Source organism: Somniosus microcephalus, chromosome 26 (genome assembly GCF_052327205.1).
Source record: "Somniosus microcephalus isolate GS21.2 chromosome 26, FLI_Smic_1.0, whole genome shotgun sequence".
NCBI classification, from domain to species: Eukaryota; Metazoa; Chordata; class Chondrichthyes; order Squaliformes; family Somniosidae; genus Somniosus; species Somniosus microcephalus.
In genome coordinates, this window is record NC_141012.1 from 32,928,092 (window position 1) to 32,943,226 (window position 15,135).

A 15,135-nucleotide genomic window follows, 5' to 3' on the forward strand; every position below is an offset into this window, starting at 1 on the left:
GAGGGGGAGGGAGGAGGGGGAGGGAGGGAGAGGGCGGGAGGGAGGGAGGGGGGGACGGAGGAGGGGGGAGGGGGAGGGGGAGGGAGGGAGGGGGAGGGTGGGGAGGGGGAGGGCGGGGAGGGCGGGGAGGGGGGAGGAAGGGGGGGGGAGGGCGGGGGGGAGGAAGGTAGGGAGGAGGGGGAAGGGAGGGCAGGGGGGGAAGGGGGGAGGTGGCCCCCCCCCCGAGGTGAAGACCGCCGATTGCGCGCGCAGCAGGAGCTGAGACTGTCGGCCGGCGGGCCCGGTTGCCAGGGTAACCGTGACGCTGACCAAGCCAGAGAGAGAGACGCCGCGTCTCAGCTACTCCTGCTGCGCGCGCGGCCCCCCACCCCCCCGCCCGAGGGTCGCGGCCCCCCCCCCGACCCCCCGAGGTGAAGACCGCCGATTGCGGCTGCGTGAGACGTCCGGCGGGCCCGGTTGCCAGGGTAACGCTGGACGCTCAGCAAGCCCCGCCCCCCGGCCAGCCAGAGAGAGACAGCGGGTCTCAGCTCCTGCTGCGCGCGCACCCTAGCGGCGCTGGGCTGAGGCTGGCCCTCCAGCCTTCGAGTGGGGCCGGGAGGTGCCTAGCTCGGGCGTGGGTGCGGAGGAGACGCCGAGGCTTCTAGGCCTACCTGGAAAAACGGGGAAAGGTAGGAAAATTAATGAGATTAGATAAGTTAATTACTTTCTAAATCATTTTTTTAAAAAACAATATGTGTTTTAAAAGCAACGTTTTTTTTTTAAGACGTAGAAAGCGGGAAAAAGAAAGGAAAAGTTTGGAATCAAGATGGCGGCGACTCACCTCGGTTCAGAACGATAAAGCCCGGCCACACACGCACCGATTGGCCCGGCGGCACACGCCAGCAACCCGGCATACGATTGGTCAAGCTCGAGGTCACTCTGTCGGTCACTCTGTCGCTAATGAGCGGATAATGAGATGCTAATGAGCGGAATGTTGAAGGTTTTTGGGATACCGCGGGCGCAATTTTAGCCCGGCCGAAACGTAAATACGCTTAAAACCGTCTCGGAAGCGTAAGCTTTCTTTGGAGGTAACGCGCGCGTAGGTACGCCCTGTAACTTTCGAGTGCATACCCGCAACGCACACGCGATGACAGACAGATAGACAGATAGACAGAAAGACAGAAAGACAGAAAGACAGATAGACAGAAAGACAGAAAGACAGAATGACAGAAGTACCGATTTATATATATAGATACATTAGCTTTTGAATATCGAGAAGAAAGAATAAACTTCCCTCACTTGGACAATTATGAGCTGATCAAAGAGAGTCAGTATGGAGTTGTGAAGGGCAGCCCACGTCTGATCAATCTAGTGAAGTTTTTGAGGAGGCCACTAGTGTGGTGGTTAGGGGAATGTTTATGGATGTTGTCTATATGCCCTTCCAGAAGTCATTTGATAAGGTTCTGCACAAGAGATTATTGGCAAAAATAAAAGCACCGGACTTGGAGGTAACCTTGTGACATGGGTTGATAACTGGTTGGGTTGTAGGAGACAACGCAGGAATAAAGGGAATGTTCTCTGATCGGTGGGATGTGACAAGTGGTGTTCCCCTGGGATCTGTACTGGGACCTCAGCTTTTCATTATTCAAGTCATTAAATTATATAAAGGAAGAGAGAGTTCTATATCCAAGTCTGCAGATCAAACTAAGTTAGGAGGCACAGTACGTTGTGTCGATGGGAGCAGGAAGCTACAATTTGACACAGGCAGACTAAGTGAGTGGGCAAAGTTATGGCAGATGGAATTCGATGGAAGGAATTGTGAGGTCGTCCATGTCGATTAAAGAAAGACAAATTGGACTATTTTCTTAATGGTGAGACTAAGGGCGAAAAATTTGGTTGCTTTATGCCTCCCTTAGGGCGCTAATGGGGTGCAAAGCAACTAGCGCCCAGGCGCGGCGATGTTTGCGCCGCTCGTGAAATTGACCAGACAATTTGCGGCAGCGCTAAACACTATTGCCACGCTCTCCTGTGCCCGCAGATCATGATGTCAGTCCAGCGTGCAACGTCTCGGTAGCGCAACGGACCAGATATTGAGTGGCGCCCCCTGCCTTAGTGCCTGCCACTAGCAATGACAGGTTGAGGGGAACGTTTTGCAGTCGGGAAGGGACAGGGGAGCGCTATTTAAAGGCGACCGCTTCCTGCCTTTTTTTGTCGGCGACATTTTTGCACCACACATTCTGAGCGAGAGAGAGAAAGAGAGAGAGAGAGAGAGAGACTTCTGGAGAGATTCAACGCTGTATGAATGAGTTTTGGGTACTGAGCAGTGTGTTGCAGGCTCATTTTGATTTGACCTTCCTTGCATCGATTTAGAAGAGACTATGGGGGCTGCACTCTGAGCTCTTTCCCTGGGCCTCTCCATTGTTCTTTCCAGCAGAATTGATGTACAGGTCTCTCCAGGCCGAGATTCAAGGCTGCAATGAGCAGGCTGTGGATGGAGAGCAAGATCAACCCTCCCCTTTAAGGAATGGCCACGCCAGTGTGTCTGTGTTCAATTGCTGACTGACATCACATGAGCTTCACCAGCGCGCTGAGGTAGCGCCTCGCTCCTCGGCGGTAGCGCCTTAAAAGAGATGTTTAGCGCCTGATTTAGCGCTCCAATCACCTCCAGGGGCGATGGAAGCCAAGTTTGCAGTCGGAGGCGATAAACTATGCGCTCGGCCGATAATTGCACCCCAAACGGGGCGATACCGAATTTCTTCCCCTATGAGCTGTGGAGGAGCAAAGGGATTTAGGTGTCCATGTTCAAAAATCACGAAGAGCTAGTGTAGTGCTCAGGTACAAAAAGGCAAATGGAATGTCAGCGTTTATTTCAAGGGATTGGAATTCAAAAGTGAGGAAGTGATGTTTCAGTTGTGCAGAGCCTTGATCAGGCTCCATGTGGAGTACAGCATTCAGTTTTGGACACCGCACCTCAGGAAGGATATATTGGCACAGATCTGCCCAATACGGCAAAGTGTTGAAAATAAAGATTTCAATGTTTGACAACAGATTAACAGAAAATTTACATGAACATTGCATAAAACACCCAAGTGCCTACCCGTGTGTGTTGTTAGTTGGTATGATTGGGCTAGGATGAGGGTGAGCATGAGAGGTGGCTAGTGAGATGGGGATGTGATAATGTAGATAGAGAGGTGCAAGGTGGAGGTGGAGGTGCAAGGTAAGTTGGTGTGAGTAAGGATGTGCAGGAGTAGGGTAGAGAAGGCAGAGTGATGGGGATGTGATGAGTGGCACAGCAGGATGAGGTTGAGTGTGGCTTTGCAGTAACGTTTCGTGATCTACTGACATCATTGACAGGTTTGCACCACTGCAGCCAGGTACTCCTGACGACATCCCTGCTTGTGTCCTCCTGTGCAATGTGCAACCAGGCTGCGTTGCTCTCCTGGGGAGGTCTCTTCCGCCCATTGGAAGGGAAGAGAATCTCCCTGCGGCTGTGACTCCCTCCATAAGCATATGGAGGGGGTCATGCGTGAGCCTGGGTGCAACCGTCCACCTCTGTGCAGTGCTTGTCAGTGTTTGCAGCACCTCAATGCTGTAGAATACTGACAGGACAACTGTCAAAATGAATGTGGACATGGCCCCTTTAAGGAAACCGGCTGATGATGCATCACCAAGTGACGTCATCAGATCCGCTTCCGTTTAATTGGCCAGGAACCTCACAGGGCGGGGTTAACAAACCCTATTAATGTAAAATCACTCGGAGAGTGCAGGATGGAGCAGGCAGCGGGCTGGGACCGCGACACCAAACCCAGCCGCCCCGGTCGGCTAAATCGCAGCCAATATTAAGGCTCCAACATTATGAGGAGAGATTTATAAAACTGAAGTGATCTGCACTGCAGAAAAGAAGATTCAGAGCAGACATGATTCAAGTTCAAATAATAAATAAACCGTGAGGGGAGTGGATAATGCAAATTATTTAACTTAGACTGCGAGCAAAGAACTAAGGACACCAGTATAGAGTTCTCAATAGTAGATACGTGGAGCAGGCTCTCAGATGCAGCAGGAAGTTCCAGTTTAAATTTCTCAGAAGGGAATCTGTTGAACACCAATTGGAAAATGGGACTGAGTCATAATAAAAAAGTCCAAACATCAATGGTCAAATGCTACATGGAGCATAATGGAAGGTTTCTGAAAAACAGGCAGTTCAGGAATGTCATTCCAAGAGAACAGTGGACTATAAATGCTAATTGTAGGATCTAAACTACCATTCTCTAGTTCTGCTCAATTTACCAGTGGGGTGAGGGTACGTGCAGGGATGAATTTGCAGACCCTTTGCGCAGCAGATGAAAACGGTCAGTATAATCCAAGAAAGAGGAGATTTATACAATTCATGGAAGGAATATGCTTGGTTGATTGAAATGGCCTTCTCTTATTCCACATGCTCTGGTTTAGGAGGTATCATATGTACATTTACATAAGACGGTCTAGAGGAGGCGTATATGAGAATTCCAGAATCAGTACCAACAGCTGCTGTCTGGCTAAAAAGAATTAGTAGTTTCCTTGTTTGAGACTCTCCCAGCATTTCAATGGGTAAATACAGTGCAGTACCTGACTTGTGCAACTGGATCCCATCATAAGTCAATCTCCAGACGATAAGTAAAGGGATGAATTTTCATTCACCAAAAGAAAATGTTTGCCAAATATTAAAAAGTCACAATCCAAGTCAGTCAGAAAGATCCTAGAACGAGGTTATTTGAAAGTCGCCAAATCTATTAACTACTTTAGCATCCCAGGACACTTGCCCAATATTCACTAACCCACTTATTGGAGACCTGGTTTGAATTAAGCCACCACACGGTGTAGAGATTTTGGCCAATTAGTAGCTTATTTCTAGTCTTTCAAATAATCAGGATTGACTGCAAACCAATATGGTGGGTATATTGGCCTAGGAATTGGGTTGGGGCGCCCAAGTGGCGCAAAAGTCGCCTGAGCGCAGGATTTAGCGCAGCGATCGGAGTAATACCGATCGCCAGAAATTCAGTTTCAGTGCCGCTCGAGGGACACGGGGCGAGGCTCGAGGCGCTCCGCGTCCCTCTTAGGGCGCTGAAACTGATTATCGCAGCGCAACGTGCCGCAGCGCCACACGCTGCGGCACGGCACGCTGCGGTACTGCAGGCCTTCCTCCCACTGTTAAGGGGGAGGTGCCTGCAACAGCGCGATCCCCGCTCGCGAGTGCCGGCAAATGAGCCCGGCACCAAGGAGAAGTGCCGGGCTCTCGGGAAACAGCCGGCAATGCCGCGGGGGCGGGGGGGGGGGGTTAGGAGGCCGGGGACGGAGGTGCTGGCAGGCGGCCGCCGAAAAAGCGGCCGTCCCGCACCTCCACCTTAACTTGCGCCGCTGCCGGCACAGTAAGGCCCCGTGAACCGGGCGCGGGTAGCGAACGGCGCAACTGCGCCGTTCGCTACCAAATATCGCGAACGGGGCACGAATGGGGTGCTGCGCACACCGATGATGTCATCGGTGGCGGCGCAGCGCAAAAGCCTAACGCCACCATTAGCGCCCCTACTGAATATCGCGGGAGACGCAGCCAGTGGCGCTACAGCCACTGACTGCCTCTTTAGGCGCTAACAGGTGGCGCTACTCACCCAATTTCTCCCCCATTATGTTTAATCAGAATTAAGACAAAATATAACACACTAGTAATACTGCAAAAGCATATGACCGTGACAAGCTGCAGGTACCGGTCCCAATCGGACAGACGGCTGACGGGCGTGAACAGTTCTCTGGCTTTCGGCCTCTCTCTCTCTCTAGGGCCTTCGATGGTGAGCATGGGATCACTCTCAAAAGAGAGAGTTCGCCCAGCCCAACTTCTCTTTGGCTCTCCCCGCCACTGTCTGTGTGGGCAAGCCCTTGGGGTGTCACTTTTATTCTCTTTTTAGGGGTGGGCCTGAGGCCAAGTTATTGACAAGACCATTTAATCTATAGAGGTTCCTCTAAAACCTCATCACCCAATGACAGCTGAAGTTCTTTGTCTTGGGTCTTGGATGAATGCTCTCCCCAAAAGGGGTCTCATTACCTCATTCAATTTGTCTTCTTGCTTAATCTTTCTGATGGCTGTTCCTTTGGAATTCGTGTCTTATCTCTCTTGTCTGTATCCTCCCTAGTTTGAAGTGGGACATGCCATTCTTTGCCATCAGATGTTCGTAACAGCTTGTTATCAGTTATTTCTGTTCATGCTGTTCATGCAGCTTTAGCTATGCAAAACTATTTCATTATCAGACTATTGTACCATGGAATGAATCATTAAATTCCCAAAGATATCTTCTATTCTATTCTCATACACTGGTTAACTTATGAATTTTAAAGCAGTTTTGTTAAACAAAGTCAAAATCCTAACTTAGCATTATAATATGGTTATTAGCAGTAATGGAAGAAATAGAATGTTAGGCCTTGGTTGGTAAAATTAGAGAAACATAAACAAGGTTGAAATCCTAACTTGAAAACAAGATTATTTATGACTGTCACACTGCAGAATGCTATAACATCCGCAGGGAACCAAAACATAGCCAGATTCTATGCATCTAGCTAATTATTCTAAGACTCGTCTGAGAGACTTTCTGGGCTGGATTTTGTTTGAGGAGGCGGGACTACAACTTTCGGGGTTGTAGTCCCGCCTCCATCGAGTTGTGGCCAACCCACGTGATTTTCACTTGATTGACCTTGTTGAGCCTACCCAGCGGGCTCAGCAGGCCAATTAAGGGCCACCCGGCAACAGGTGACATCGCAGATTGACATTTGATCTGTCAAAAGCTTTTGACAGGTGAAATATCAGCGTTTGACAGTTGTTTGAAGCTGTCAAACACTGACAATCTGTACTCCAAGTTAATTCCTTCCTCTCAGGCTGATTTAGCGATCTCTCCAGAACAGAAAGCTGAATGCTGCAACTTTTGACAGCTCACGGCCATTCTGCTTTCTGTGCCGGTGAGATGAGGGACTCCCGAGAACTGAAGGAAGGAAGGTTGTAAAAGTAAGTAAATGTAAGTAAAACTTCTTTAAACACTTTACACACACCAAACACACTTACCTCTGAACTCATGCACCCATCACTCACCTGAACACTGGACATCTCAAACCCTCCAAGCCCTTCAGCCTGACGGTCCGCCTCGCTAACTTGGCGTGGTTTGGAGCCGTCGGGAATCCCACACTTCAGCAATAAAAAGGGATTAGGCTAAAAACTGCCTGTTAACTACCTGTTAACAGGCAGTTAATTGGCACTAATCCCCTTCCCACCTCGGGGAGGTGGCTCCCAGCACAGGTCAGGTATCCATCTCCTTTGAAACTGGCATGGAGGCGGGTTGGGGGCGGGACAGGGTCACTGGTCAAGGCTTGGAAGCTAAGCAGAGCCAGGCCTGGTTAGTACCTGGAGGGGTGACCATCAGGGAAGACCAGGTGCAGAAGGTCACGGAAGGAGCCCCGAGGAGGGGCGGCTGGTGAGAAGGTCACGGGAGGAGCGGCTGGTGAGCAGGCCCAGGCGGTGGGCTGAAGATTGTTGGACAGGAGGAATGGTGGAAATGGAATGGCGGCGCGCATCGACGCAGCGGCTTTGCTTCTCCCAGTCATGGGAGCTTGCAAGATCACATTTCGTTGTTCATGTACTTGTGCAATGACAATAAAGTTGAATTATTATTATTGGATGGGTTCGTGCCCCCCGATTTCGAGATTTTAACCCCCCACACACCTCCAATCCCGCCTCCACGGCCCAATGAAAATCCTACCCTCTGTCTCTCGTTCAAATACAATCATGTAAATATAGCATTACCCATGTCACAGTTTTATCCGCAAAACCATATACATTTTGAACACCCCTGATTTCTAACGGGCTAACACCTCCTGAAATATAAACCTTAAACTATCACCAAATATTTATGAAAAAATAACTTACCAACTTTTACAACCAGATCAATGTTGCATTCATGGGTATTCTTTTTAGTGAAGATGCTGCAGGTATATTTTCCAGTATCCGATAAACTTAATTCTGGGATAGTTAAAGTCATTTTTCCTTCAGCTGAATGATGCTGCAATCCATCACATTTGGTTGCAATGTTGTGTTTTACATAGCAAATAACTGCAGAGTTATTTTTCCAGTACACAATAGTTTCCTCATCATCAGCCGTGAAAGGGGCGACACACGTCAGCACCCCCTGTTCGCCAGATGTAGCAATCTGTTCATTATGATGACTCGCTGTTTTAAAAAAAATGGATAAAGAGCATATTCAGTATTTGAAAACAATATCACTTCATTCAGGTTGTCTTGATTTTACCAAGTTATGTGCAAAACTCAGGGCATCAGAATTTCACTTTTCTTCAGTTATTACTACTCACAGGGTATGTTACATTAGGGAAGTCATCAGATAGGTTTGGAATGATACACTTTAAAACCTGGGCCAACCTAGAAGACTCACAGAAGGTGCTGAACACGAGTGACTAGGGTGACTCATGTTCAGCATGGGTGACCAGCCACAAATGACCAAATTTATTCAATTCAATTTCATGACTTGACATAATGGGATTTGAACTCATGACCTTTAGGTTGCCAATCCGGGACAATTACAATTACATTATCAGACCTGATTTTAGCAGACAGCGAACAACATTTAAATAATGTAGGTGATAGCAAGTCGTGGGCTTATGCTTATATCATAAAATTACTGAAATACTAAAACACATAGGCCTAGAAATTCGGTTTTGGCGCAGCGAGGGCTTTAGCGCCGGAAGTTAGTGCCGGCGCTAAGTCCCCCTGCGCGCGCCAAAAATTCAGTAGCGCCGCGCCCAAACGGCTGCCGGCGCTACTGAGGGGTCTCAGCGCCTCAAAACTGGCGCCACGCGCCGCATTGTGGCGCTATTCCGGCGCTGCGGCGCCCGCTGCGGTGCGGCAGGCTCGGGAAGTGCAGGCCTCCTCCTTCCGTTAAGGAGGAGCTGCCTGCACCCGGCCACGGCCCGCGATAATCTTTTTAAAAATGAGCCCGGCACCTCGGACAAGTGCCGGGCTTGCTTCTGTTCCGGGGCGGGGGGGGGGGGGGGGGGGGGGGGGGGAAGTCCGGGGAGGGAGCTGCGGCCAGACGGCCGGCGGGAAAGCGGCCGGCCGCCGCGGGGCCTTTAATGCGCCGGCGCAAAGTTCTGTAAGGCACCTCTGCCAGAACGTTGCTTGCGGCTGCCACGGGCGAGGCGGCCGCAACTCAATTTCTGAGTTCGGGCGGGTTACCATGGCAACCGGGACGCTGCGCACACCGATGACGTCATCGGTGCCGGCGCAGCGCTACCGGCCTAACGCCGATTTAGGGCCCCTGTCAATTTCTAAACTGGCCATAACTTCGGCGCTAGGCCCTCTAGCGCCTCAAAAGCGGCGCGAAGGCCAGTGAATTTCTAGGCCATAGATTTACCCAAATTACACATTTATGTGAGGAACAAATTACAACTGAGGGAAAATATATTCTCCCTACTTTTAATACCATAACAGGTAAACCAGTTGGGAGGCTCTCTCTACAATAACACTCTCACACTCTCTAAAAAGGTAATTTAACATCCCCCTAATGAACTTAGTTCCTCAGCCCAATTCTTGTTTTGCCTCACTGCTAATGGATTTCCCATTACTAATTTAGAAGCTCCTAGCCGTCACACCTGCTGCACACTTACATCATTAGAAAGAAAAGAAAGACTTGCATTTATACAGCGCCTTTCATGACCTCAGGACGTCCCAATGGCCCAATGTCCCAAAGTTCCCAGATGGAACATCACAAGCTCTAGTTCCCTAGGTTTCTGGAAATTGTCAGAGACTGTCAGCCATCTTGGTTTTACTTCAGGGAACATACATGTATTTCAACTTTTTTTTAAAACACGTAATTTTTTTAAATTTTGCAGTCTTTCAGCCTCCTGCATCCCTTCTCACCTGCAAAATCAAATACTATGTCATGTTTTTACATTCGGGACCTCTAGGCAGCCTCCGCCAGAATTGGCTGCATTTAAAACTTCAAGTTTTCTCTTAATATATTAGCAAATAGTCCCACTCAGGTCACCTACATTTTAATTTTTATTTCATTTCATCTTAAAATTCAGCAATAATTGTGACGCTGAGCTCCTGGGCACCCATTCTAGCTCCTCCCCTCCCCTCTTCCTCTCCCCCAATCCCCCCCTCTCTTCCTCTCCCCCAATCCCCCCCCCTGCAATCCCCACCCAGTGACTCTGTCTGACCTTGGCCTAATGCACGAATCAGCTGGGACTGGTACCTGCCCAGCCCCGGCCTGACCTGATATCTCAAGGTGCAGCTTCGGCTATTTCCTCCCCCCCTCTCCTCCCCTCCCCTCCCCTCCTCTTTGCTGGGCACGCTTGGAAACAGCCCACAATACAATAGCTAGCGCTCTCTGAGTTTGGGGCTGAGTCACTTTGTTGGGGCTTCACTCTGCATTGAACGATGCTACAAACTGACTTGTGATTACTTGAAATCCAAAATTGGAAATGATCCATTCCCCAGTAGCATCTTCCCTCACTTAGCCAAGTGTAATATGGACTTCAAAAAAAATCACAAAAGATTGCATTTCCTCAATTCAGTGAGATTATGTTTAAACATTTTCCAATATTCTTAACTTCCATCTGACTTTATCAAATTGCAAATCGAATAAATGAACCAATGGTAATAAGTTGAATCCAATTCTCATTCTTTAGAAAGGCCTGTGAATTTTGAAGCTGAGTAGCTTCCTGCTTCTCAGCGATTCTTTAAAACTTGCTGGAGCCCACCAAACTTAATAAAAGCATCCCTTGTAAACCTCCCCCGAAAAAAGTTCAAGATGCCTTTTTAAAGTTAGCTATTCCCCAAAGAAGAATTCATTTTGTTTTCATCACAAACGTCCTCCATTAGTAAGAAGTATCAAACAGTCAAGAATACTAAACATTTAAAGATCAGCAAATTATACCTTTTGCTGGATTTAATCACTTGCACTAAACCAAGCAATTAATGATAGTTATCCTACATACAATTCTTGGAAATTAAGAACAAATAAAGGGAAGAGAAAACCAATTCTGCCCTGAATTCAACTGATGCACAAGATCATTTTCAGAACACTAAAAAAAAATCTGGCTTGCACCGACACTGCTATATATTTTGGGAGTGAAGTAGCTAATGTGACAGCTCATTGATGTCAGATAAACTGCGTGAAATGGGCGTGAGGATGTAGTCCTGCCCCTTTGCCTTTGTACTGGCTGCACTGCAACCACAACAGGTGCAAAAGGGTTTTTAAAAGAATGTTACTGAAAATTTCTTGCATTTATAGAACAGCTTTGACCTCCTCAGGGCATCCCAAAACACCTCAAAGCCAATTAATTGTTCTTTTCAGTCACTGTTCCTAAGCATCTTGATTGAAACAGAAAAAGACTTACAATTATACAGCACCGTTCACAACCTCAGGACGTCCCAAAGCGCTTTACAGCCAACTTTTGAGTGTTGTCACTGTTGTAATGTATGAAACGCAGCAGCCAATTGCGCACAGCAAGTTCGATAATGACCAGATAATCTGTTTTTGGTATGTTGATTGAGGGATAAATAATGACCAGTACACCAGGGATAACCTGCTCTTCTTCAAATTAGTGCCATGAGATCTTTTACATCCACCCGAGAGGGCCTTGGTTTAACACCTTATCTGAAAGACGGCACCTCCACCAGTGCAGCACTCCCTCAGTACTGAGGGTACAGCTTAGAATTTTGTGCTCGGGAGTGGGATTTGAACCCACAACCGTCTGGCTCAGAGGTGAGAGCGCTATCCACTGAGCCACAGCTGACATTCAGTTGCATCATTTCAATACTTACTCGCAGCATTTTCTTTCAGTACAAATGTTGAGCAAATCACGGTGCAGATGATGCCAGCAATTGTAACCATGGCTGCAGATCAGGTGGTTAAAGCTGTAAAGTAAGGGCATATTTAAATGATGAACAGTTTTAGATTTCCATCCTATATTTTTTAACACAATAGCCCGGATTTTGCCGTTAGCAGTGAAGGAACGGCGCTCACCATTCACCTCGCTGACAGCTGCCCACAAAGTTTTCTCTGGCTTTAGAGCGCTGACTTTCTCTAATCCGGTGTCTGATCCTGTGCGAGCCCGCTACAGGGGATCTATGACATCTGTGAGCATATTGATGAATCCTCACTGAGACATGCAGAGTCCAAACCAAGAAGTATAAAGCAGGAAGTTTAAATTAGATTTAAATCATGTACAAAAAGCAAAATAAATATTGGGAAAGAAAGATGGATTGAGAGAGAGAGAAATAAAAGAGACAGACAGACAGAAAAACTTTTTTAAAAATCTAATTAAGTTCTGAAGGAATGATACTCCGTACTTACAAAATTAAATTTTCTGGGGCAGAGAGGTTGTTTGGCAGTAATCATAACGTTGTTAAAAATTCACTTACATCGAAAGCACCAGCCCTAACTTTTGCTGGTGTATTTAGTGGGTAGCTAGTGGGTAAGTGCCCCAACTTCACGCTGTTGCACGTCTTTCAATGCTGAATCTATCGGCGAGGTTCTGTTATAGCGCAGCCTGTGGAGGAGCAGGGTTACTCGGACCGCAACTTCCAGATTTACACGTTTAACTGCACATGTGCACACTCTGGAGGTTGCTGTCCAATTTACTCCATAATAATGGTGAGCACTGACAGCCTCACTATTATTATTAATCCAAAATCCAGGCCAATTTCTGATTTCTTGACTAAAGTTAGCAACACTCCTAATAAGACATAGCCTTATTAATATGGAATACAGGACATGGCTTCTATAGTTGCATCAAATTAGAGCAAAGAAGAATAGCAAGTTAAAAATGATCAGCTTGGGGATGGTGCAATTTAAAAAATCAAGGTAGTTGTGCAAAAGTGCATTATTTTTGCACTTGCAACATTCAATCAGAGCAACCTCTTTTCACCCTTGTAGTAGGTCTGTGAATGGAAACGAGTTTTCACTATTCTAAAAGTGGGTCCATGGTAAAGATCTACAATGAAGGAGAAAATAATTTTAAGTTTATGTTAGGATTATATTAAAATGTCTAAAGCATTTCAAGGCTGCCAAGGTGCCATTTCAAGGTGCTATATAAATACATTGGGAGGAGTATTAACCTCCAAAAATGAGTGGGTTTGGATTGGGTGGGATATAAAAATGTTAAAAATCTGAAACACGACTCGCCCACTTCCGGTTTTAATGGAGGCGGGTTGGTCATTTAAATATTATAATGAGGCTGCATGCCTCAGAATTAACAACCATTTTAAATTTAACTCTGGCCAGCTGAAACCCAACAGCTAAAGGGAGGCGAGGACTGCTAGATCCAGGAGGTAAGATTCTTTCCATTTACCCGTTGGATCCAGTATATCTGTTTCACCCACTCGCCCCGCGATCAGACAACCCCCGACCCTTCCCATCTCCCCCATCCTCCGACCCTTCTGATCTCCCCTCTGGCCTCCAATCTTCCCCCAACCCCGGATCTCTAGTCCAGACCCCGATCTTCCCCCGAACCTGGCCTCCGATCTCCCCTCTACTCCAGACTCCGATCTTCACCTGACCCCTGATCACCGCTCTGACCTCCAATCCTCCCCCCCCCACCCCCCAGCCTTTCTGATCCCTCCCTCCCTCTTCTCCGCTCCCTGGCTGCGGCCCAGTGCTGAAGGCCTACCCGCCCAACAGCCAGCCAGCTGGCTGCGGCTGGGAAATAGAGACAAAAATTGCTGGTTAAATTCGGCAGGACCTGAGGGAAACACAATTATTTTCTCATGTCTAAAAAGGAGTTGGTGTGCATCATTAGCATCATCCCAAGTGCCTCCTCCACCAGGGAACTTCATTCAGTTGTGCGTAGAAGCATCTCACCAGAATTACACCTACTTCATCCGACTGAACCCAAGTTTGGAATTCATCTCTCAGGAATATCAGGTTTAACCCTAAAATTATCTCCAATCTCCTCCGCGTGTTAGAGGTTTCTTTCTGTCCTACTGACTCTAGCCCTCTTCTATCCCACCTCCTTTCATTCCAGTTTTGCTGGCGCTGCCTTCAGACATCTTGTCTGCACATTCTGGAACCGTCTCCCTAAACCCTTCCGCTTTGCTACCCCTCTGCCCACCTTTAAAAGCCTCCTCAAAATCTACCGTTTTGATCTTTGCTAATTCGATCATTTAGAGCTGGGCGCACATTAACAGAGCAGTGGTAGTACAATAAAGTCCATAACTGGCTACCGAGTACAGGTAAGCATGTGCTGCGCATGCGCTAAAATCCAGAACTGATGATCCGCATCCCCGGGAAAAGGGCATCCACGGGCAGAGAGTTCTGCCCAGCGAATGCCCGTGAAATTCTTACGCCTGGTAAAATTAGTCGTAAGGCCTGCTTTTACCAGTGTAAGAGTTTTAAAAAACAGAAAAATTAAATGTTATCAATAACTTATACCATTTAAAAACCTGTGAAATAAGGGAAGTTTATTTTAGCCCCTTTAAAACATGTAAATATATATTTTTTTAAATTCAATTTTTCTTTTAAATATTTAATTAAATGCCATTCTAATTAATTTTAAATATGTGATTTATTTATTTATTTGAAGTGTAGAGGTAACTTTTTGAGAGGTATTCCCATTTATACGTATGGGAATTCCGTACATACAGAATCCCGATAAGAATGAATGGGGATCCCCCTTCTGTCACTTGTTGGCCTGGCCCACGTGATCACAGGGGCGCTTGCGAACCACCTGCGCTCCTGGGATACGTGGGCCTCTACTCATGTCTACACATAGAGGCCCAGGAGCGCGAGTCTCCGTGGATCCCGAGGCAGAAGGTAAGTTTGTAGGTTTTTTGGCGGTCAGAGGCATCCGCCCACGGGAAGCCTCCAACCGCACATTCAGGCCCCATATACTTGGGTACCTGCAAAGCTCAATGGACAACAGACAGGCCAGAATCATTCTACTAGCTGAGCTTCACACTTTGCCCAGGGACTAAGAGAACCCTTCCTTCTTCTTAGGCAGTTCCTCGGAACCGAGGATGACTTGCTTCCACATTAAAAATGAGTTCTCAGGTGACTGATAAGTCCAATGCAGGACCTACAGTCTCTGTCAAAGGTGGGGCAGACGGTGGTTGAAGGGGCAGGTGGA

General features: G+C 47.6%; 1 protein-coding gene across 5 annotated transcripts in view; it reads right to left on the minus strand.

The window, feature by feature from the left end:
* Nucleotides 1-15,135, minus strand: part of LOC147100390 (uncharacterized) — a 79,329-nt gene that overhangs the window by 15,108 nt on the left and 49,086 nt on the right. For 4 of the 5 annotated variants that reach the window (XM_085968050.1, XM_085968049.1, XM_085968053.1 and 1 more), the window contains 2 exons: nucleotides 11,834-11,926; nucleotides 7,919-8,218 (listed from right to left, as the gene is read on the minus strand). In XM_085968050.1, coding sequence (XP_085824176.1) covers nucleotides 7,919-8,218; nucleotides 11,834-11,903 — 370 coding nt within the window. In that variant the 5' untranslated portion in view covers nucleotides 11,904-11,926. Of the gene's footprint in view, nucleotides 1-7,918; nucleotides 8,219-11,833; nucleotides 11,927-12,035; nucleotides 12,170-15,135 lie in introns of those variants that run through there. The other variant, XM_085968052.1, reaches the window with a different exon arrangement.